At 37.6% G+C, this 24,403-nt stretch overlaps 1 protein-coding gene across 1 annotated transcript; it reads right to left on the bottom strand.

Moving 5' to 3' along the window:
• On the bottom strand, positions 1 to 23,189 carry zgc:194930 (uncharacterized protein LOC557813 homolog). The gene is made up of 3 exons (XM_042512527.1): positions 22,949 to 23,189; positions 8,029 to 8,081; positions 1 to 1,174 (listed from the first exon to the last, which is right to left on the bottom strand). Exons 2-3 carry the CDS (start codon positions 8,058 to 8,060, stop codon positions 391 to 393), a joined length of 816 nt encoding a protein of 271 aa, XP_042368461.1. The 5' UTR covers positions 8,061 to 8,081; positions 22,949 to 23,189; the 3' UTR covers positions 1 to 390.
• Positions 23,190 to 24,403: the final 1,214 nt, after the last annotated feature.

The raw sequence follows: 24,403 nt of genomic DNA, 5'->3' as shown, positions 1-24,403 counted from the left end.
AATATACGCGATGACCTTTTCGCCTGCTCGGAGAAACGAGGGCGAGTTCCTGAAGAGACAGCAAGTTATGGCAAGGAGCGTTCACCAAGTACGCAATGTGTGTGTTATTAATGACTGCTGGAGGACAGTGTGGACGTGGCAGAGCAGTGAGACACACAGACTTCTGAGGACTTCGGAGTGTTAAATACACGTGATTCACGCTGATATGGCTGCAGGCGACATTCACACGTTTCCAAAGTCGCCTCGTTTACACGTTATTTTCTGTCTGTGCGATTAAAATAAAAAAATATCCAAGATTTTTGAGTTCAAAAATAAATCTTTTTGTAAACAGTTTTTCTTCTTTTGCTCCGTGTTTTTTTTTCGGATAAAAACAAGAGTTTTTTTGGTCCGTCACTCAAAGTCCTCGCCGGCGGTGGCGGCCTCCAGAGCGGCAAGAGCTTCCGCCACCATCGAGTCCGTGACGCTCTGAACCTCCTCCGCTTCATTTTTCGCGTCCTCCTGCTCGTCGTCGTCCTCGCTCTTGGTTACTGAGATCCCGCTCTCGACGGTGGACACGTCCGGAGTCTTTGGCAGTCTGAGCTCGTCCCTGGTGTCCACTGATGACAGGCTGGTGGTGCTGGTGTGGATGTCCACAGACAGGACGCTACCCTCGTCCCCTGTGTCACACGGGTACTCCGGCGTCCCTCCCACGCCCTCGTCGATCTCGTCCACTGACAGGCCGTCGCTGTTAATCGCACACTCCGTGATGGAGCTGTCCCACTCGTTCGTCGTGGCGCCGCGTCCCCGTTCCCTGTAGCTCCTCTGGTTCTCGTACTCCTGTATGTCCGGGTAAACGGGGACCTGGCTCACCCAGCGCGTCCCCAGAGCTTCCGGCTGGATGATGTACAGACCGCCATCTGCAGGCGGCGCACTCGCCTGCCTGTGCAGCTCCTTCGTGGACAAAGGCGCGGCGTGCAGCCTGTGGTTGACGTGGTTGTTGTCCACCTCGAGTCTGAGCGTGCTGTCGCTGGACTTGCTGTAGCCCAGGTTGTTGAAGCCCTGTTTCTGCTTGCTGGGGCTGCTGAGCGGGTCGTCGCCGAGGGCCCCGCCTGAGATGTGGTGGGGCTGGTAGAGCGAGCTGCCCGCGGAGTCGGACTTCCTCACATCCCCCGCCACAGAGGGGTCGTAGATGTAGCTGCGGGAGAGACGGCGGGAGACAGAATAAAAGATTATTTTAGATTTTAACACAATTTCATGAACAAATTTTTAAAAATGTTCCATAACTTTTCAAGGACCCCTTCCTCATTTGCCAAGAATTAAAATATATTTATTTATTTTTAAATATTATTTTCATTATTTTTTATACATTTATTTTCAAACTCTATTCAAACTAATTTCAGTTTCCCACGTGTCCAACGACCATCGAAATTTGAAAATCCAACAATAGTTTCTGTTTATACAGTTTCTGCGTTTGATAAATGGTGTCATTTTGGCGATTTTTAATGAAAACATGCTTTCAAAAACATTAAGAAAAAGAAGTGCTCCAAATGTTTTAGTTTTCTATATAAAAAATTTGCAAAAAAAATTTAAAGGGAAAAAAAAAACCCAAAAAGAAAAAGTAAAATATTACCAAGCCTTTTCAAAGAATACATGCCTTCCAAACCCATTTCTTACAACAAATTAACAAACAAACAAAAAAAAACTAATAATGGGATATGACAACAACAAATTAGCCAATGTTTTAAGTTTTCTATAAAAATAGCTAAATATAAGAAACACATTTCTATTATTTTCCAAAACTTTCAATTTATACTTTGACTTTTCCAGGTATTGAAAATGTGAAATTCCATGACTTTTCCAGGTTTTCCATGACTGTGGGAACCCTGTTAACCCCTCAAAAGAGTCGACATTACACTTGACTTGACTCTTTGATTCCCCATGTTGGTGCCTGTCACACTGACATGTTTCCGTGACGATCGCTGAAAACACCCTGACATCCCGTACTCTGACGGCAACGAGGAAAGCTCATCTTGAAGTCGATGCACCTTTTCTAAATGCCACTGTTTCGTCCGAGGCGTGCATGCACTGGATGTTTACACAGACTGCGTGCAGCCGCGGCCGCGCTGATGTTTGCCTTTGCTCATGTGGATGTCAGATATATTATGCAGAGAAAAGAGGACAGAGAGGTGAACACAGACCCCTGACTGCACTCTCCTCCCTCCAGATCTGCTTTAAATTGTAAAATACTGACTTCCTCCTGCACATGTTTATGTCTGTGCTACGGTCTCCTATGAAGGGCAAAAACTAGAGGGCCAAAACTGACAAAAGTATCAATAGAAAAAGCATGAATAAAACAAATGTAGAAATAAATAAAAAAGAATTAAAAAAAACAGGATTAAATAAGGAAAATAAATGCTACAATATATGTAGAAATAAATGCAGAAAATGCAGAAAAATAAATCTGTAGAAATCAAGAAATACTTTTAATATAATTATTTATTCATCTCCTATTAATAATCACATTTTTAAATGTATTATGTGTTCATCTATTTATTTTCATATTAAACATATTTTGTGTTATTCTTTAAAAAAAAGTATTTATGTGTCTTTTAATGTATTTATTTGTTTTCATACAATTATTTTTACATGTGGTATTATTATATTGTTCATTATCGTATTTATTTATTTCTGTATTTATTTACACATTATTTTATGCTTTCATTCTGTATTTATTTATTTATAAGGCTATTCAATTTACTAGATTTTTTAAAAACTTTTTTTTAGTACTTTACTCTTTTGTTTATTTGTCATGCATTTATTTATGTCACTATTTATTATTTATATTAAATTATTTCATTATTTCGTTATTCTTTTATATATTCTGGTATTTATTATTGATATATTTCAGAATTTATTTATACACAAATCTACTTATTCTGTATTTATGTATTTAAATAACTATTTATTGATACTCAAATCGTATGATAGCTTGATACCTGATCTAACTTTCTCAAAGTAAACAAATAAGTTCATTTTCTGCAATTAACTGCTCTACATGAGACTACCTCGAGATGCTAACTTATTCAGTATAATAATAACAGTATTATTTGTGTGGTGGAAGCTAATAATGAACGATGATCCCTCAGGCTCAGAGATTTTCACCTGGATTTTATGTCCTAACAAAACTAGCTGTGTCCTGCTGTGAAAAACAAAATTTATTACCATAAATGATAAAAGTCCTCTTGTTATAAGAGCTCGGAAAATACTTTTGATTAAAGCAACTGAGAGGGAAAAAAATATACGGAGACAAAAACAAACGGGCAGTTATGATGTGCCGAGAAAGAAAGAAAAAAAAACAATAAATGATAATACACACAAATAAATTCACGCTTTGGAAAAATAATGAGCCCTGGTTATACGGCGTTCAGCTCATTAGGGTGAGTGACAAATTTTGAAAGCGAAGGGGGCATTTTCACCTGCAAGCAGCAAAACAAGACTTTCCACTCTCCACCAGATAAAAGCAGCGCTGATACATTATTTAGCTCTGATGTTTGTGTTGAACTCCTGATCTCGTCTGCTCGCTCCTCTGTCGGTCTTTTATTCTGTAAAACTGAAAACGCCACATTTTGCAACAGAGTTCTGTCAGTTTTGCCCGTTTTTTCGTAGGAGGGCAGCAGACAATCGAGGCGTGAGACATATTAATGCTCATTTAAACTCTATTATGTGGTACTTTACGTCATTTTCCCTTTGTTTGAGTTCATTTCAGCTGCATGTCACAGTGTTTCTGAGTTAATTGGAGGCTGACTGAGATCACCTGTTGTGCAGGGTGTCGGGCTGATTAAGAACTGAGAGCAGCTTGGTGCATGAGAGTGTGACGTGCATGAGAGTGCTACTTCCTGAGGGCTTAAAAGAGGCGAGAAAACACACACTCAGGACAGTCTGATCATTTCCTCCGTCCAGTGCAGACGTCATGTTTGCAGATATTATCACCCAGAAATTCTCCAGGACTTTTGAGACTTCTCTGCTGTTGTGCTGTTTGAAGGTGTCGTAGAAAATGATTATTTTATGCTCCTGAATCATGTAAATGTAATCATCATGTAAGTGCGATTGTTAAGAAACTGCAAGAGCAAGGCCATGTAGATGTGCAGACTACACTGATGGGCACAGCTGTGTGATATGTACTGTTTAACCCTTTTAAGTGAACAGAAATGAGAAAAAAAACCCAGATTTTTTTTTTTTTTTAAATTCTTTGATTCAGCTTATTTTCTGGTAATTTTTTGTCACCTTTTTTTTCTTCCGATTTTGAGGACATTTCATGCCAAGTTTCTGATTGCCTTTTTATGAGAAATGTTTTTGAAAGAAACTATTTTGCTCCTATTTTAAAGGTTTAAATGCTTGTGAAAAGTGTCTCAATGTAGTGCAAGAAAAAGATGAATGACTCTTTTGAAGAATGTTATTTTAAGTTTTTGGTATTTCTCTGTCTATACATTTATGTTGTGCCAAAAGCTTTTTTGATCAATTTTTTGTAATAAACATATATTCAAGTGAGGACGACCGAGTTTATTTCTTTACTCATTAGGCATATTTAATTAGTGTGTTCATACAAGAGTTTTGAAAAAACCTGAAACCCGAAAATATAACACCTCCGGTCTTGGCTATCACCAGTGTGGAGGCATAAAAATGATTTACTTGAAAAAAAAAAGACAAACTCTTTTAAATAACAAAATAATGACGTACTATCTTAAAGTGAGGAATTTAATAAAATAAATTAATGAAACTTACCAAAAAAAAAGGAGACTTGGTAAAAAACAAAATAAAAAATTACAAAAATATTTTAAAAAAATAAAAATGTATTTAAAAAAATACCCTTATCTCAAAATACTGAGAAACTTTATTCAAACTTTATTAAAAAAATTCAAATATAAAAAAATATAAAAATGTCTAATACATTAAAGATGAAATGATTCTTAGTCATTTTACAGAAATGGGCTTCCATAGGAAGGGCAGTTTAAAACCCCATTTTTGAGGATTTTGTTACAAGGGTATAAAAGCAAAAGCTCAAACACAAACACACACACACACACACACACACACACACACACACACACACCTAGACAGGTATTAGGAGTGTTGGCAGGTGGTCTTTATCTTGCGGACGGTGTAACAGGCTGTCAGACGTTACCTGCTGCGCGAGCGCCATGTTTTTCTCACCCATCCTTTCATTTGTTTTCTCCTCCACCCTTCTCACACCTCACCCGCTGCCTCCACACAAACCTCCCCCTCGTCTCCCTTTCAGCGTCGCTCTAATGTAGTTGCGGCGCGCTAATCTACTATCCCTTTGCACTTGACTTCTCCTTGATTTGAGCGCCTTCCCTCGAGCTTTTTCCATCTATTGTCTCACTCGCCGCCTCCTCCTCCTCCTCCTCCTCCTCCGCCTCCTGTCTCAAAGTTGTCCTCCTCTTTTCTTTGCTCGCCCTGTTTTTATCTCACGCTGGTCAGTATTCATGTACTTAACAAGAACTCCTCAAAACTTTCAGATATATTGATTGATTCAATAACAGCTTTTTTCTCCTCTCCTGGTGAGCAGGCACACAAAAGCATCTCTCTCTCACTCACTCACACACACACACACACACACACACACACACACACGGACGGACACACACACACACTCATCCCCTGACTTAAGCACCTCTCTCTCTCACCCTGCAGCCCCCCCCCCCCGCACACACACACAGTGGAAAGCTGAGAAAATGAATGTTTTCCATCTCTCTCGCTCCTGGGCAGCGCCGCCGCTGTGCCAAGGTGAAATTTGAGGCTCGCTTTCAGCAGAGACAAACACACAAAGATGTTTCACAAAAATAAGATTCATAAAGGTGAACAAACGCGAGAAAATGAAGCTGTATTTATCAAAGCCAGGTAGCCACATTTTCTGTCTCCAAGCTTTTTTTGTTTAATGTGCAGAATCAAACTTGTTGCAAGTTTCTGTTTAAGTGCTTTTCATTTGTTTTTTTAGTTTTTTTAGATTTAGAAATATCTAAAGTTTTGGAGTATAAAAAAAAAAAAAATTACGTCAAAGTGTTGGGACAGTGTTCATGTGGTTGTCAAATAAAAATAAAATCACAAAAAGTCCCACAGAAAGAGAGAAGTAGAACTCAGATCTCAATGATCATAAAACATAATAATAATAATAATAACAATATAAAAATAATAAAATCTAATATAATAAAAAATAAGTTAGCAGTGCAGTCAACAATAAAATAATAAAATCTTAATAACCAGGAAATATTATTGCAGCATAATTTTAATACAAAAAAAAAAAAATTTTTACATGTAAGTAAATACAGGTGCTTCTGATGATTCCCTGCATGTTGTTTTCATCGGGATTCCCTTTGTGTTGGGTTTTGTTTATGTTGAAGACTTTTTTTAGGGAGCACCATTGTCTTTGCATATCATTTAACTATGAGACGAGACGCAGGTTAGGTAACAAAGATTAGGTAACAGAAGATACCTTTGAGATAATACGATTAACCACTCTGCAATGTCTCAGAAAAATACCAACTCACTCTTGTGCTACTCAGATTTAAAGTGATTATTCTGGTTTAAAAATATAATGCAGGACACAGTGGCGTATATTGACTATATTTCATATTTAGGATTAACATCAGTTTTCTTAATGTGAGACACATTCTCCTCTTCAGTGAGCGTTAATTTCCACCCTGGAGTTGCAAAGTAACTAAAAAATATTATGTTTTTGTATCTAAAGATAGTGTTTGGTTTGTCCAGAGCGATTTTTTGTAGATGAGGACCAGCTGTGTGTTACTTTCAGGTGATTTCTTACTCCAATTTGTCAAATAGTGCCGCTCTGTCAGTGTTTTCAATGAGAACGTGTTGGATTAGACACTCTTATTATACTATATCCTTATCATAATGCCAATATATCTCGCTAAATCATACGCATTGGACCTTTAAAGACTCATTGTTTTTGGTTTTTATGGATTTTCAGGGAAATATACCTGGAAGGCAGACGCAGAGAAGGCTAAAATGAACTTCAGATTATGTGCCTTGTAAATAAGAAAACACAGAAACCCTAATTTTCCTGAATATGTTTACAATTAATTCTTATTTTTGACACCACAAAATAAACAGACAAACTCGGCCATGGGGATGTTGGGAATGTGCCGCACGGTTGACCCAGTAACCTGCAGGCCCACCCTGCCCAACCCCAAACACCACTAAGCCCAGAAATGTGACACTCCAGACAATTAGCGAGGTATGTGTGTGTGTGTGTCACAAGCATTCACATGTGTGTCTTTGACATGGGAAAGAAAAAAAAAAAAGCGTGTGTGTGGAGGGGGATTACGACTCTGGTATGCGAATCACAGCGTGCCCTTTCATTAATCTGCAATCAAAATCTCGTTTCCCGGCCCTGTTCTCTCTCCTCGCTCACCTCAAAAAGCACAACGATGTCGAGCCCTGACAATGACGCCTCGTAGGCCTTTAATGAATAGACAGTCCTGCAAAGAAATACAGTAACCAAGGGTGACGGCTATCGGCATATTGACTCACAGTTTGTTCAAAGAGCCCACGTGAGGCTGAGAGTGCAGACGTATTATAAATGGACCTCTCACTATCTGCATGAAACAAGACAAGAAATCATTATGTGGCCAAGGAGACATTTGAATTGGCACCGTGGAGCTGCAGACGAGGAAATGTGCACTGAGAGGTTGTTACTGCCCGGAGTTTATCTTATGCTCCAATCCAGAGCAGCTAAACGATGAATTAGTGCTTAAAATATGATTGGATTGATCAGAACGATACCAAACTGACAGAATATGATTTTAACAGTCTACAGCTCAAAACAAAACAAAAAACGGCCAGATACCACTAAAGAAATGTAAAAAAATAGATATAATTTGGGTGGACTGAAACTTTAAATCACTGAAAACAAGTGACTGCACGTTGGTGTCATGAAAGCGTCCACTGGGAGGATCCCGAAACAAAAACAAACAAACAAACAAACAAACAAGTAGAGGGATACTGACTCACCTTTTTATCATCCTGCAGCATTGGCACCCCATTTGGCCCGCTGTGTCGTGAAGCTGTGGAGGAACATTAATGAACACATTAAACTTTAATCACTCAGACATCTTCAAGAATCCAAAACTTCTTTAAGAACGTCCACATTTCAGCGGGCGTCACTCTCCCGTCAACGTCTGAGCATCAAGGAAAGGTTACAGCCACCGGTCTGTGCAATAACACACACACACACACACTTTGACAGAGTCCGAGGCGGCTATTGATCGGACGGTTCACCACCTCTGACATGTGAGTGGTTTTTAAATGAGGGCTCTCTCTCAAAGATTTTCACCTCATCACTCAAGTTTTTGCTTTGCCCTTGGTCTCGACGGTGTTTGGACACGAGGATGAAAACTCTGTCTGCCTGAAGCACCGATAAAGATGTTATTGCCATCCATCACTGTTGTGTGTGTGTGTGTGTGTGTGTATCTGCGAGCAGGATGGGAGTGACCTTTTCTCTCCTGGTGGTGTGTTTCTCTCGGCTTTGGCATTTCATTGCTCGGGTAAATAATTAATCACCGAGTCTTGAATGGGTTTGTCTGCGAGCGAAGGAGACGGAGAGCGACAAAGGTAGAGGACACAGTATCTCTTTGTGGTGCAGAAGGAAGGATGTGTGCCCGCGAGACAAAACAGTTTCTATTCTTACCCCTTAACTCTCTGACCCCGCAGGGTTTTTACCCTTTGGTTCGATCTGTTAACACTATCAGATAGGTACAATAAGTTTTGGGTCGCAGCTTCATCTCATTTCAAATGTTCTTTTAAATTACAACAACAACTTGATTTCATTAAAGGAAAAATGCATTTATTTATTTTTCGTCCATACAAAAGCCAAAATGTCTGCATTGGGGATGTTAGTATTTAAAAACACGTCACAATTAGGCAAAACAAACCTGGATATTCCTTTAGATTAAAGCGATGAATGTAAAGAATGAAACTTTCAATTTATGATTAAAAATACCACAATTATTCTCTAAGATCATAAATTAACGTCGTAAATGATGCAAATTTACTCTGTGGTTAATGTGGTTAGTGTCTGAATATCAAAACACAAATTTATGATAAAAAATACATGATTATAAGGTCACAAATTTGTACCTAGATATTTAGATGTATATATATTTTAAAAAAATCACTTATAAAAAAAGGATAAAAAACACAAATATTCTCTGACATAAGTTATAAATTTGCAAGAAAAATCTCTGAGATTTCAGTCACAAATATATGATGAGTTTCTACCTCATTCATTTAAGATTTCAATCTTGGAAATTTTACGTTTTCGGAATTATTAACCCCCTCTCCTGGTTTGGTTTTGCTTGCATTTTATCTACAGTAGCTCTATATATGCTCCATGTCTCCTGTGTTCACTGGTTTTCTTCCGTTTTTGTATCTATTACCCTGTATATTCGCAGTAAAACCAGGCAACTACGACAACATTAGTTATGACTTCATACATCTTTGTGTGAATTCCTGAAGGCACCGAGCTTTAAGGTCCAGGTGGGCTGTAGTTGCACAAATACACTCATGATGCACAGTTCTCCTCGTGTTCGCATGAAAAAAAGCAAACAGATCCCCAGAGGGCCTGCTGACTTATGTAATATTACAAGCTAAATTACAAGGCTATCAATACGATACTGTGAACAGGAACGTCATGACCGGGTCACATTTTTCACATGAAAGGCTGCATTATTTGTGCAGAAGCAGCAAAGCATGACTTTGCCATCCCGAGGCGTCTAATTATCCCCCTTCAGGTCTGCCGCTGCGCGTAAAGAGGATGCAGACAATCGGACACAGAATATAATCTTTTCGTCTTTGAGTGTCCTCTCTTTCTCCTACATGGAGACGATCTCTTGTGATTTGAGGTGACTGTAACCGAGCTGAAACAATCCCCGTCGCACATTCATCGACATTTTCGGCGGGACCTCCAACAGCTCCTACTGAAAAAGCCAAGAGGGTGCACCGAGCCGAGAGCGATTCAGAGCGGCCCAGCGGTTCGACGGGCTTTAAATAGAGGACCCCGTTTTACACACTGTTGCACTGACACCCAGCTGCAGTGTCCCTAATCTTCCAGGAGGGGGGCACAAAAAAGGAGGTAATTTCCCAGCAGACATCAGGAACTATTGCATTAACCCTTTGAAACCTGAGCAAATAGGCCTGGTTTCTTTCAAGAACATAAGGAGGCAATCAGCTACTTTACAACAAATAAGTAAGAAATTACAAGAAAATCCATTGAAAATTAGCAAAACAACAACAAAAAAAAAAAAAAGGAAATAATATAAATATATAATGATTAAAAAAACTAATAGTAATAGCAATAATAATAATAATAATAATAATAATAATAGTGTTTATTTATTTAGTCTTTTACTTCTTTCTTTCTTTACTTACTAATTATTATTATTATTTATTATTTTTTCATTTTCTTACTCTTTTCAGGTCAGGTGTTAACTATTTTTTAATTTCCTGAGAATTTCTTGCCATGTGGTTTGCCGCCTTTATTCCCATGTTTTCTGAAGAAATCAAATTTTCTCAGATGAAGAGCTTTTGAAAGGCGTCTAAACGCAGTACAAGAAAACTGATGGTGATCCAGGTTTCAAATAATTAATGAAGCGTTTGCATAAATCCAAGAAGGAATCGCGATCAGCTAATCCAAGCAGGTAAATAATCATCTGAAGGGCTCAGTCCTCTGATCTCTCATCATTTCTGCCTCCAGCTTTCCTGTTGTGCGGTGGCATTTTTTTGTTCCTTTGCCTCTGTATCTCAGTGATGTTTCCTGCTGCTTTCTCCTCTCTGCACCTTCGGGGATGTTTTTAATGTGTTTTGGGAGCATCCTCGAGCCCAGAGCTTCCACTGCCAAACACGGCTCGTATCTGTTTGCGGCAATAAATGGTCCTAAACTGCTTTGACATAACTGACTAAATTGTTATGAATTAATTATGAGTATGAATAAGTTTTGCTTCCTTCGCGGCACCGTTCCACTGCAGATAAAAAACACTGTGACGGATTATTATTGTGACAGTAGGGTGATTAAGCAATAACTTCCTTCAAGTTAAATGACTCACTTCAAACTTCTCTTAATAAAATGATTGGTCATAAAAAGTTACAGAGGCATTTAATTAAAACAATTTTAATTTGAATTTCATTACTGAATGACTGTTGATTGATATACCAACATGTTCTTAGTCCGAACTCGTCGCATGGTGCCACTCTGTCATTACTTCCTGTGCCAACCAATGACGTTTTAGGTATCCTTCTGCATCAGCTGTTTACGCTCCGGGATGCCGTTACAGTGATTTCGACAAATGCACGTGGTGGGATGAAGCATGAGGTGCATTCTGCACCAAAGTCATGGATGGTTAGGTTTAGGCAAAAGAGGCACATGGTAAAGTGTAGAAAAAAAGCACACACACATGCACATGTGATTCAAACTCCAAAAGGTCACATGAAAGTTGATTGTTTGTGCGACCCATCCACCTCCCCACCCGCCATCCTATGAGCGCAGTCATGCTTCTCATGTTACGTGGTTACCGCCAGCGTTGTCAAGTGACGCTACCCGTGCGCGTCGCATGTGGACGCTCCCGCTGACATACCGCTGTCAGCCAGCGTATGATAACAATGCCACCAGCTCTGTCATCTTATGCACATGTGCATGTTGCATGTAGCTTTTGGCATCACACTCGTACGTCGAAAGAAAGAAAGAAATGAGGTCTCGAAAGAACAAAACGAGACCCTGTGCCTCAATGAGAAAAAGGGAGTTTTTTTTGTTATTTGGGATATTATGGCCATATTTGGCTCATAACACTAACAAGTGTTTGATAATAACACTCCTGAGGAAATACTGTATTATGTAAAGAAACCAACACGAGTCAAAAACAAAAAATAGAACATGATGATCTTTCCAAGAATATTCCCCCCTGAAGTCAAACTCATGACTTAAGTCAAATCACTGGAAAGGAAAAAAAATTTGGAAAAGCTGAAGGGTTTTTGTAGAATAAAACTAAAAATGGCAAAGAAGCAGCTAATTTGTGGCTGCAGCATGATGATTGTAATCTATTTTATGCGCAAAACACTCGTCTTTTTCATCTTACGTAAGAGTCAGCTCCCTGGAGCTTATGGATTATGTAACTTTTTTAATGATTGGATGAGTGATTAATTTGTCTGAGTTATTTTTTAAGAAAAGAAAAGATTCCAGCTTATTAAATGTGAATGTTGTCAATTTTTACCTTCTTTTTGACAGTAAACTGAGCCTTTTTGGATTGTGGACATTTTGGGGCATCATCTTAGATTTTTGGGAAACACCGATTTGACATTTTTCACCATTTTCTGAGGTTTTATAAACCAAACAAATAATCAAGAAAATATACCCGACAGATTAATCGACAATGAAAATAATAGTTAGCTGCAACCCTTTCACGACTACTGCTATACCTGCTTATGTAAATGGGTTCAAGTAAATGCTTGAAGTTAAATAAATTCAATAGTTTTTATTGTTTGTCACACCAGAAATGTGCACACATAAGGTGTTTTTCATGTTTTTTCTTGCTGACTTTTAACATCCACTGAGGACACGCCGTCATACCGGCCGACTGGGTCGGAAAAAGCTGGTTTGCATCGGCATGGAGTTGGGTTGCAAATTTGCAAGGCAAAAGCTGTCTGTGGGCTGCCTGTGTGCTGACAGAGTGACTGTAGTGTTACCTGCCTTGGGCCAACCATTCTGCTGCTGGTCAGCAGAAACAGCTATCAGTCAGAGGGGAACTAGTCCTTCGGGGCGCAGATGACACGGTGCCATCTTAGCCGAAAAACTCAGAGCGACGAGGACCCATCATGAGTAACTAGTGACATCACTGTGCTGATAACTAAGTGACACTAAAAGTCAAAGACAACTCCCAAGAAAAAAAAGACAAACATGGCTTACAGAGCTGATGGATGATCTGGCTCCACAGTGTTGACTTTCTGTCATCTTTGCCACACTGTGTTTGCTGAGTAAATAGTTTTAGATACACAGAGAGAAGCTGAAAAACCAGTACGGTGTGCTTTAAGATTAATCTTTGTTATTAAAGATGTCTGCGTGGTCCCGAAAAGTCAGATCAGAACCCAGTCTGTACCTGCATCTTTAAGGCGACAACCGCACTACTACGTTTTCATCTCAGAAAGGTGTTTTAAATTCAAAATAATCTCTAAAAAAAGAGCATTTTTACAATGTTTCAGACATAATCTTCATCCATACTAAAGGTGGGCATACACTGTATGATTTTAGAAATGTTGCTTATTCCATCTCATACTGAGTAAATCATCTTCGATGTAAAGCCAAAGCTCACGGTTAATATGCATAAACAGCATCAGCCCTCTGCAGACTGTCCTGTCTATTGCAAAATTATCAATAAACATTAGTTTGAAAGCTTTAATGCAGGTGCTGCAAGCATGCTGCACCAAAATACTGGTACGTTAGTAAAAATATCACAGTATCAGTGAAAATAATGGTATAATATATATATATATATTATAATATGCGGTTAAACAGTTATTCAGCTCAGCCCTTTAAAATCTGAATGAATTGGTTTGATTTATTTTAAAAAACACAGGAAGAAGGCAACAAGTAACCTAACAAGAAATGGCCCTAAAAATTAGCAAAAACCTGACAAAGTTACAAGAAAGTTACCTCAAAATAGGAAAACAACAAAAGCAAAACAAAAGAAAAAGTCTGTGACATAATTTTACAAATACAATTATTATAACCCCCCAAAAATAATAATTTTAGGTTTTTAGGTTTTCTTGTCACTGTTTCCTAAGTTATTGCAATTTCTGAGAATTTTTTTCCCCAAGTAGGTTTGTTTCTTTATTTCCACATTTTCAATATCAGTCAATTTGCTCTGTCTTTAAAGGGTTAAAAAGCTTGTGAAAGGCGTCTCAATTCAGCACAAAAACACTGAAGTTGATCCTTGTTTAAAAGGGTTAATGCACGCTTTTAAATGTGATCTGTTAAGTAAACTTTACTTCCGTATACTTCCGTACTTTTACTCAGATGAAATTTTAAATGCAGAACTTAAATTACTGGTAGTTTTAACATAATTGCTTTGATAATTTTCTTAAGTAAAGAATCTGAATCTTCCACCATATTTAGTTGCTGTTTCTACATTTTTAAAGCTACATTAAAACGTTTATAAATGCACCTCACACATTATGTCAAACACTTATAGCTGGAAAAATGCACCTGTATGTAATAAAGCACAGCGGAGGATTTATGATTAAGTAAAAACCATGCAAACCTGTCAGTAATGGGAATTTTCTCCCACTGTCAGATTCACACCTCAACATCCAGATGACCAATCATGCTTTACCCCCTGGAGACTTTCCAAAATCATAATGAGATCACAGATTGAATCTGAGCATCAAATGACTATCAGTCATTCAGATATTGGCCATTGTTGGCCGCCAATAACTGCGTTTTATCTGCTTCTCGTGACATTCAATATATTATATATTGCTGCTGTTTTTTTACGATAGGAAGATCGCAGGACGATTACTGAAGGGGAGAGATATTTCAGCGCTGGCAGCTTGGCCCGACTCCCATTTTTTCGGAGTTTTCTCCAGGGGAAATTGAAACATTTCATCTTGGAGAAACAGGTGCAATAAAAGTGAGATTGCTGTAGTGTGTCCCCTTAAAGTGGACCGGATTGAAATCCGGGGGATACCCGAGGAGCTGGCGGTCTGAGCCATTTTTTGAATGATTGCTGCTGGTGGGAAATTTCATCCTGGAAGATGAGGCTTAAAATAATTCTTCCTCTGGAGAGAGTCCAGATGAAATTGATTTTTACCAGCAGTGGCTTTGGTTTGTAAACAGGAGTTATTGTGTGTGGGAGGAGAGGTTGTTTTTATAATAACACTAATTGAAGGATTCCCTGAGAGGATGAGCAACAAATGAAAAACGTGACTCCTGGGCTGAGCTCAATAGCATTTATTATCTTTTTGTTTTTACATTTTAGTTTTTGCACAAATTAAACAAAACATAACGTGATAGTTTGTGAGCTTTAGAGGTGCCGGTAGAAGGATTTTTTTAATGTCTGGATCCTAAAATCCTGGCTGATATCATATATGAGAGTGATAATAATCCAACTCTTTGCAAGGAAGCAAATAAACACATTGGTTCTGCCAGTGGTTTCACACGTTCTGCAGGTGGTCACATGCAAATAAAAGCAGGAATCGACTAACAACGGCATTAAAAAAGACGACTTCAAAAAGATGAAAATGACTGTGCTTTGGTGAGAATCACGAAGTGCTTCTCAAAGTAAAGGATACGTCCTTGATAAGTCAGACTGGGTCCCACAGGTGATAACAGGGCTCTTTCTAAGCAGTCGGTGCACATAATGGGCTAGTTTAGCGATTTTGCAGGTGCTTGATGCTGAAAAGTTCCCGCATTCAAATCTGTGCTACACCAAAATAGACGAGGAAGCGTCGGTTTCAGTCTTTTCGATGTCTGATGTTATATTTGAAGGTGGTAACAGCCTACGTAATGACACTTTCAGACCTGCAAGGTGTCTGTGAATGTTTTATTACAATTGCAAGAATAAATGTTGATATTGTACGTTTCTGCAGATGCGTCACAGTTGTTTGTGATGATGTAGTAACTACTTGGTTATGATCAGAAAGTTGCATATTTTGGCATATAAATACCTGGTTTTGGTGGCATAATCCCAGCCAGAAAAACAGTAATGTCTCTGTTAAAACAATTACTTTCCATGGAACTGTCCCTGCAGGAAATACGGCGACAGGTCGCTAAAACACATCCACGTTTACTGTCTACAAAGCCACTTGTAATGCAGCGATGACTCACAGAAACAACTGGTTTCATTGTTTGTTGGTCTCGAGAAGTGGTCTGCAACTGGACTGCTCATTTCTCAATTCAAATTTTTTCAGAAATAGGTTTTGATTGAGGTCACTGCTGAAGTGAAATAACTTAAAGGTTACACACAAACACACACGGGGGACCTTGAAAATACTCTGAATGAAGGACTTGATGGAATTCAAGGGATCCTTGACATTGAAACAGGCCTCTGGTGGGACTCAGTGATCAAGCATTTTCAATATTTAAATATTAAGTTTTCAAAAATCCTTTTTTTCTCTATATATTTATGTGTGCACACAGTTGTCAAATGTCTATTTCTGTGCATGTGCACTGAGAGCAGCAAAAAAAAAGCTGATTCTTTTTCTGAAATGCAGCCATTTAAGGATTCTTCCCTAATTTTGAGAACCACCTACTGTATTTAAACAGTACTTTTGTTTAAAAGAAAGCACTTTTTACATAGAAAAATACAAATAAATGTGTCTATTGTTGTGATTTGATCTCCGGCCTCTCACACCTCCTCAAAACACAAAAACACTGTCGCCTCCTTCAGTGTCGCACACCTGATACTGGTTGTTTTTGTTGTGCCCTTGGACGACTGAAATCCATCCACAACCATTTTTCTGTGTAACTGTGGGTTTGAGTTGCATGTCTAAACACTGCGCATACCGACAAAATAAAACTACAGACAGGCAAAATCAGAGAGATTAAATAACGTCAGAGGCGTACTAACAGATCAGAAAATTCCTTTTTTCTTTTATCTGTGAATGCACATTTAGAGAGTTACGGCCTGAGGTGCAGATATGAGTATTTTCTCCGGAGGGTCTCTGCAGAACTTTTCCACAAAGGAGTCGAGTGTTTCACAGACGAGACCCCGCTGACGCTCCGCTCGGTCACCTGATAGACGTGTTCTGCTTATGTAAGCTGCGTGTTACATTATAAAGTCATGATTTACAGCCTGACACGGACTCTGCGGGGGTTTTGCGTGTGTGTGTGCAGGGACAGTGAGAAGGGAGATCATGTTCATGTGGGTGACATGGGAGGGGCACGCTGGTGGAAAAGTGGGCTAACTGGTCCGCTGACAGTGTGTGTTTTTTGTTTATTGTTCTTTATCTTCATCTACAGTGCGTTTTGTCAGATCTGCCAAGTCAAAGTAAACAGAGATATGGCGGGAATTTGCATTATTCCAGAGCATGTGCATGTCGGGTATACTGAGATGGAAAATTTGACCCACTTCCGTGGAATATAGTTTTGAAAATATTTTGCACCCTATAAGTAGTACAAATTGTGATCCCACATCCTCTAGTCCGATTTAAAGCTGCAATCGATAAGTCGCTCAAAAGAAACTTATTCTGCAACAATTTTGATATTCAATATTTTAAGTCATTTTTTATGCAGAAGTTTAAAACAGTCACTGCTTCTACTTCTTAAGTGTGCAAATCTCATGTTTTTCTAATTTAATATCTCTTTAAACTCTTCATGATTTGAACTGGACAAAACAAGCCATATAAAGACACAATTTTGGGCTCTGGTGGGATAGTAACAGGCCTTCTTTTGCAGTTTTCTGACATTTTATAGAATAAAATGATAATTCTTTAAATGAATCAAAAACGTGGATTAATCATTCATGAAAATAAAATAAAATATACATTATTTTCTAAGCACAAACAGTTTTTTTAGGATTATTTTTTGGGGAAATATAGTTTCATATGTTTACACTGAAGGAAATGTTTCACAAGGTTGTCAACACCATACTGCCCTTTTCAAATGTGTGTGTCATGTGTCTGACAGAGCGCTCCCTTTTCACACACACACATTGTGAATATTTAGCAGTTTTCTTAGTTTTCTGTGACAAATTACTGAATGATTTGACTGTTGGTTAGAGAAAACAAGCAGACGGAACAAAAAAAAAAAATTCTGGCTCCAAAAAAAACAAAACAAGATAAGGGCCAAAATACTGAACTCAAGGCTTCATAATGGGAGTGCACAAACCATTTTTGCTGTAATAAAGAATCCAACTTTTAAAATTATATTTTTTAGACCAGTCTGATCAGCCAATATGATGATAATAAATCAGTAATTAACGCCTGCCTAAAAAAAGATACAGAATTACCTTCCAGGTGATCAATACATTCAGCTGAAACTTTTTTTATATGATAAATTTATTCTTAATGTCATCTGAATAAAAAAAATCTTTATTTAATTTCAAATGCAGCCTTGTTTTTGTGAAACACTTCCTCGATTTAACATTTTATCGAGCTGCAGCTGCGTTGATCTCACGTGTGCTCATGAGCATAAAGTCGGACTGTAAACAGAGCCGTTATTGACAGGATTTCCTCGTCGTCAGCGGCCGCTGTGACCCTCCGCATTTCTCTGCTGAAAGAGAGCTGCTGCATTTGATAAGGTGCTCAATTCAGTCCTCTTATCAGCGCCGAGGCTTTTAAAATCTGGCTGAAATGTCAATACGAACATGATTTTAAAGGAAAAAAAATGCGCTGTGTCACCCGCAGCTTTTATCCTGCTTTTAATAACCAGCATATACAGTAGAGATAACCTCCCACACCTGATAACGCTTCCCATAAAAGAGCTCCAGCTTTTCATCGTTAGTGTGTTTCAGAGTCAGAAACAGCGTTAAAATGTTCTGTTATTAAAGAGAAAATCACTCCAAAATAAGATGTTTGATTTGAGGGTTTAACAGCTGACCTTCAGCTGTCTGATTTCAGCACGCCGCGTGTGATTGGACAAGCGTACACTCTCAGAAATAAACGCCCCAAAAGGGTTCATCCTGAAGGACTGAGGTTCCACCCAGAACCATTTGGTTTAGAAGACAGGGTTCTTTGTAAGATTAGTTCTTTTAACAACTGCAACCATGATTAGTGGGAAAGAGATCTATGGGTAATGTAGTCACTTACTATTTTAGAGCCCTCCCTTGGAATATGAAAGGGTTTTTTGGTGGATCCTCCTTTGTGGGTTCTAGATGAAACCCTTGGAATATGAAAGAGTTCCCAAAAACAGCCCCTGATTGGGTTCTAGATGTAACCATTGGAATATGAAAGGGTTCTTGGAAGAATCCCCTGGATGTGCTCTAGATGAAAAGCCTGGAATATGACAGCGTTCTCTGCAGAACCTTCAAGGTGAGATCTCAATGAAACCCTTGTGATATAAATGGGTTCTCTGTAGAACCTTTCCTGTGGGTTCTCCATGAAACAATTGGAATATGAAAGGGTTCTTGGTAGAAACCCCTGGGTGAATTCTCAACGAAACTACAAGGAGCACAAGGATTGAAACATCATGTTGGAACCCTTGTAATATAAATGGGATCCTCCGTAGAACCTCCTGTGTGGGTTCTAGATTAAACCCTCGGAATATGAAAGGGCTCTCGATAGTAGTCTTTTGGTTGGTTCTAGATAAAACACAAGGAATATGAAAAGGTTCTATGTAGATTCACCTTGGTGGGTTCTGAATGAAACCCTTGGAATATGAAAATATTCTCAGTGGTACCCCTTTTGTGGGTTCTAGATGAAACACTAGGAATATGAAAGGGTTCTTGGTAGAACCTCTTGAGTGGGTTCTTGAAAAAACCCTTGGAATATGAAAAAGCTCTTGGTAGTACCCCTGGTTTAGCTCTAGATGAAACCCTTGGAATATAAAAAGGATGGGTTCTTGTAGTACCATTAGAGGGTGGAAAGGTTCTGGATGGAACCCAAAGAGAGGGTTCTTTGCAGAATTATTACACCATACAAGGGTTCTCTGTAAAACCTCTCATAGTGGGTTCTGGGTGGAACCTTTCACATGTGGTTCTAGGTGTTGCCACTTATGTTGCTTTCTTTTGTTACTGTAATAAAAGGTTGCGCGAAGAACCGAAAAGGGTTCTTCTAGGGGAACAAGACTATATGGTTCTAGTTAGCACTTTTATTTCTAGGAGTGTATCCGTATTTAGGATCAATCTACAGCAGTTTTTTTAAACTTCAGATTTCTGCACCCGCTGTTTTTCTATCGTAACAATTTAATGCACGTATTCGGAGGTCAGTCAGGTGAAATCTTTTTGATCAGCTGGTCCTCTAAGACGTCTCTGAAATGTCCAAATCTGTCCTGTGATTCCAGAGACCAAACATCCAAACAGCCTTTCTCCGACGGCCTTGGGCAGCAGCAGTCTGATGAAAACAAGTCCTGTCTCCTCTCTATTACCCAGCAGCCCTCACTTATCAATAGCTCTCCCCTCCTCGCTCGCTCCGCAAACAGACCTGCCGCTGTTTTTTCTCCCGTGGATCGTCCTGAACCCAGGAGCTACCGATTCTACTTTCAGCAAGTAAACAAGCCTTCCAAGAGCCAAAGAGGAGCACTTTGAAATGCTATAGAGCCCCTGAAGCAGGAGTAAATACAAAAGAGGCTAAACAACATCTTTAAAATGATCTTTGACATTCAGACAACCATTATGTTCACAAAAATCCCCTTTTTTTGTTTGCTTTAAGCATATCTTTACATATCTTATCCAGGTTGATACGCATATGCAGTAATTACAGGTAGTATGAGTTTACAAGACTGCGTAGTGTTCTAGTACAGGAGCAAAATGCACTGATTCCCTTTAGAGAGAAAAAAAAGAAAAATATATATCTATAGATATATTCATATTTGCCCTGTTTTTCTGAATTAATTATTATCTAAGAATTATGGAAAAAAATCATGAAAAAAAATTGCTTGTTTTCTGAATTCAAGAGATCATTATTTCAGAATAACAAGAAAAGTATTTATGAAAAATAATTCTGCTCATTTTTCTGAATAAACAAGATAATCTATTTTTTTTCAAAATTAATGAAGCTGTTATCTCCGAATTATGAGAGGTTCTCATTAAAAATTTTAATGAAAACAATTCTGCTCTCGTATTTTTCTGAAATAATGAGGTTATTTTCTTAAATTTATGAATAAAAGTTTCCGTGAAAATAAAAATAAAAAAGTTCTGAATTAACATTTTTTCTTAGATTTCTAAAAACAATAAATGAAAAAATCTGCTCTTGTATTTTTTTGAAATGACCAAGATAATGATTCCAGTATAATAATGATAAAAGAAGTTTTTAAGGGGAAAAAAATCGGTTTTTCTGAATAAATAATTCTGAGAAATTTTCATGCTTTTTTTTCTGAACTAACAAAATTTATATCTCATAATTGGAGTTAGCAGGATTATTATCTCAGAATCAGAGATTGTTATCTTGTTATTTTCTCTCAAGTGAATGCATTACTTTTCCATACTACAATGTAGGCCTACATCTTTGTCCCCTGAAATTATACGATTGATTGATCGATTTATTATAGGGTATCCTTGCTATTGCACAACACATCCTTCACTTTAAAAAACTCTCTGTACAACAACACTAAGCTCTACTCTCATGTTTACATCCTGTTTCTTTTTGAGTCATCCTGCAGGAGCAACTCGGCTGCAAAGCAAACGAAACCTTGGGCAAATATGATTTGCATACACTTTTAATGGCTTGTTTTGTCTAATAGACTGCTGTACGGGCGGAGTCTGCCACTAAAGGCAAGAGAATGAGTTTACCAAACCGCAGCTCAGCACCTTGTGTAAATCACCTGTCAGGATGTCGAAAATCCGACCTGCCTGGAGCTCAAAGGCAGATCAGAGAACCATCAGAGCGTTTTAAGAGGCACATGATGTATGATTACTGCTCGTGCACGGCTGTTAATATGCTCTTTAAGAGTGTTTTGTGTGATAAACGACAGACAGGACAGGTTTTGGTTCAGGCTCATTCGTAAAGCTCGTATGCTGTTTTTTAAGTGACCTAGAGTTCAGCCGGGTTTCGTGTTAGATGTGCAAACAAAGCTCAAGGCCGTTTACACGAGTTCTGCTCAAATGATTCAAGACCCCTCCTCCAGCTCTCCATCCCAACAAAGAACAAACGTCCCCAATAACATCCCTCCATTCACTCATTAGCTTCACCTGCCGGTGTATGCGGGACATTTTTAGCTTCAGTATTTCACATTTACAACAATATGCACAAAAAAAGTCCGAAACATTTTGAGGTGCAGTTTGTAGTTTTGTTGTTACACAGATATACACTATACATACAGTATTATTTATTGCATTTTTTTCTTTTAACCCTTTGAAAACTGAGCAAATTTTGATTTCTTTCAAAAAACTTGGAAAGAAATCAATGACTAATGAGAACTGACCCAAATATGAGTAAGATATTTGTTTAAAAAAAGAAAAAGTGATAAATAGAAATAATCACATTAAGTATCTTTTTTATTTCATTTTTTTTAAATTTACAACCAACACATGATGGATATTTTACAGGCTTATTCCATTTTCTAATTAATTTTCAACTTGAAAAAACTCTCTTTAAATAAAGTTATTTAAAGATTAAACTGACTAAAAGCATTCCTGCAAAAAGATGCAAAGCAACAAAATTAATGTTAATGCTACTTTTATTTTATTTTACTTTTATTCTACTTTATTATAAAAGGAAAGCAGAGTCACTTTAGGAGAACTTTTAAGTTAATTAATCTTATTTTATTAATCTTAAACTAGGCTAAATAAGAATTCTGTACATGTGTGGTTTGTTATTTAATAAAATGACTTCCTTTTCAGGTTATCTTTTTTTCTGAATTGTTAAATATCGTGATAAATATCGCATCCTATCATGACCTTAACACACGATGAGTTTATTATCATAACATCACTATTAAGAGCCTATCAAAAATGGTCTTAAAACACTCTTATAATACCCACTTTTGTTTGCTTATTTACTGTGATTGCACTTGTAAACACATAAAGTATACTTAAAACTAATTTATGGTTTAATATCATGAAGCTATTATAGTATTTCTTTCTTTCTCTTTGTTTTTCCAAAGCGTGCACGCGCCATATGGCTGACATCATCATTCACCTGTTGCTGCTGATAATAACCGTCGAAGGAGAGCTGTTTTGACGGTTTAATACCGCATCAACGACACTTTTCTCATTCCTTAAAGTTCATTTTAAGCATTATTTTTATGTATAAGAGAGGCAGAAAGAGTGGTAGCAGATGTTGTTTGACCTACCTGTTGCGCTAAGCGAAGGTGTGGCACTTTGCCCTGGGTATCCAAAAAGCACGGATAACTTCAGTTGTCATTTAAAGTCGTTTCTCTCCCGGTCCTTCTGGTAGAAATTAGGATTCAAGTTGAAAAAAGTAGTGCGTCCATGAAAAGATGTTCAGCTGGATTTGACTTTTTCGGTTTGGTTGGAGTTGTTGTGGAGAAGAGTTTCCCCCCCTCGGTGACTCCACGGTCCCATGTCTCCTGTTTGAACAGCCGTCTGATGGTTGTTAGTCTGGAAACTGGTGTACAGTCAGGCTGCATACTGGTAACTGCAACTGGATCCTGTCAACACCTTCAGAATAAAACCACATTGTTTACAATATTCACCCATATTTGACTAAAATGTGCTTAATAAGTACATTTAATCACTACATTTCGGAATGAAACATTGTAGACTTTTTCAGCTTTATTAGGCTACATGTATCTGACACTTTACATCTTGAGATTTTGCTTACAAAACATTTTCAGAGTTTACAAATGTCGAATTTTTGTTATAAATTAAAATACCCAACAACAGTAGGATGTATAAAAGTATGGCAATGAGACAATTAACTGATTAGACAGAAAATTATTTGATGACTATTTTATAATTTTTACGTATTTTTATAATTTTCATGGCTGTAAAAACATGTATTGTGAAGATGTTACTTTGGGTAACTGTGACAGAATTTCTCACTTTTTTTCTGGATTTTCTCTATAATAATAATAAAAAAATATTAGTTGCATGATAGTTGTAAGTACAAGTACAACTGTAAAATCTTGTTTTTGCATTAATGCATCATAATCATATAATTTTGTAATATATAATAGCATACAAGTCACAGGGGAATTTTCTTCTGCTCTGATTACCTTTACTTTAAATACTTTTAAATATATTTTTCTGATTATACTTACATAGTTTTACTTAAGTAACTTTTTCGATGTAATGGAGTATCTTTGTAGTGTGGTGTAAATACTAATGCTTAAGTAAAGGATCTGAATACATTTTTACCACTTAAAACTTCAGTTGATACAGATTTAGATTATTAATAAATTAAATATAATGAACTTTTAGGCTACTGTTTATTATTGTAAATCACTGTACGATACACAGTATTCATTTGAAATAAAATCTACCTGTTTCAGCTGCACTATTAAAGTGGTGTACACATGAATTAACCACTATTAAATCCAGTAATGTAATAGATTATGAATGTCCCTTTTTCAACTTGTAACCGAGTATTTTTACACTACTAATTTTACTTTGATAAAAGATCAGAGTATCTGAGCACTTCATCATAAAATAAAACTTACAAAGTGCTTTGTAAGGAGCAGAAGAAGTTTAATCAGATGTATATATATATATAAATACACACATTGTATTCATATCAACATAAGTATTGATATAAATACAATGTGTCATTCCTAACACACTAATGT

This window comes from Plectropomus leopardus, chromosome 23 (assembly GCF_008729295.1).
Source record: "Plectropomus leopardus isolate mb chromosome 23, YSFRI_Pleo_2.0, whole genome shotgun sequence".
Classification (NCBI taxonomy): Eukaryota; Metazoa; Chordata; class Actinopteri; order Perciformes; family Serranidae; genus Plectropomus; species Plectropomus leopardus.
The sequence above is the reverse complement of the archived record's forward strand: the minus strand, read 5'-3'. Positions and strand labels throughout refer to the sequence as shown.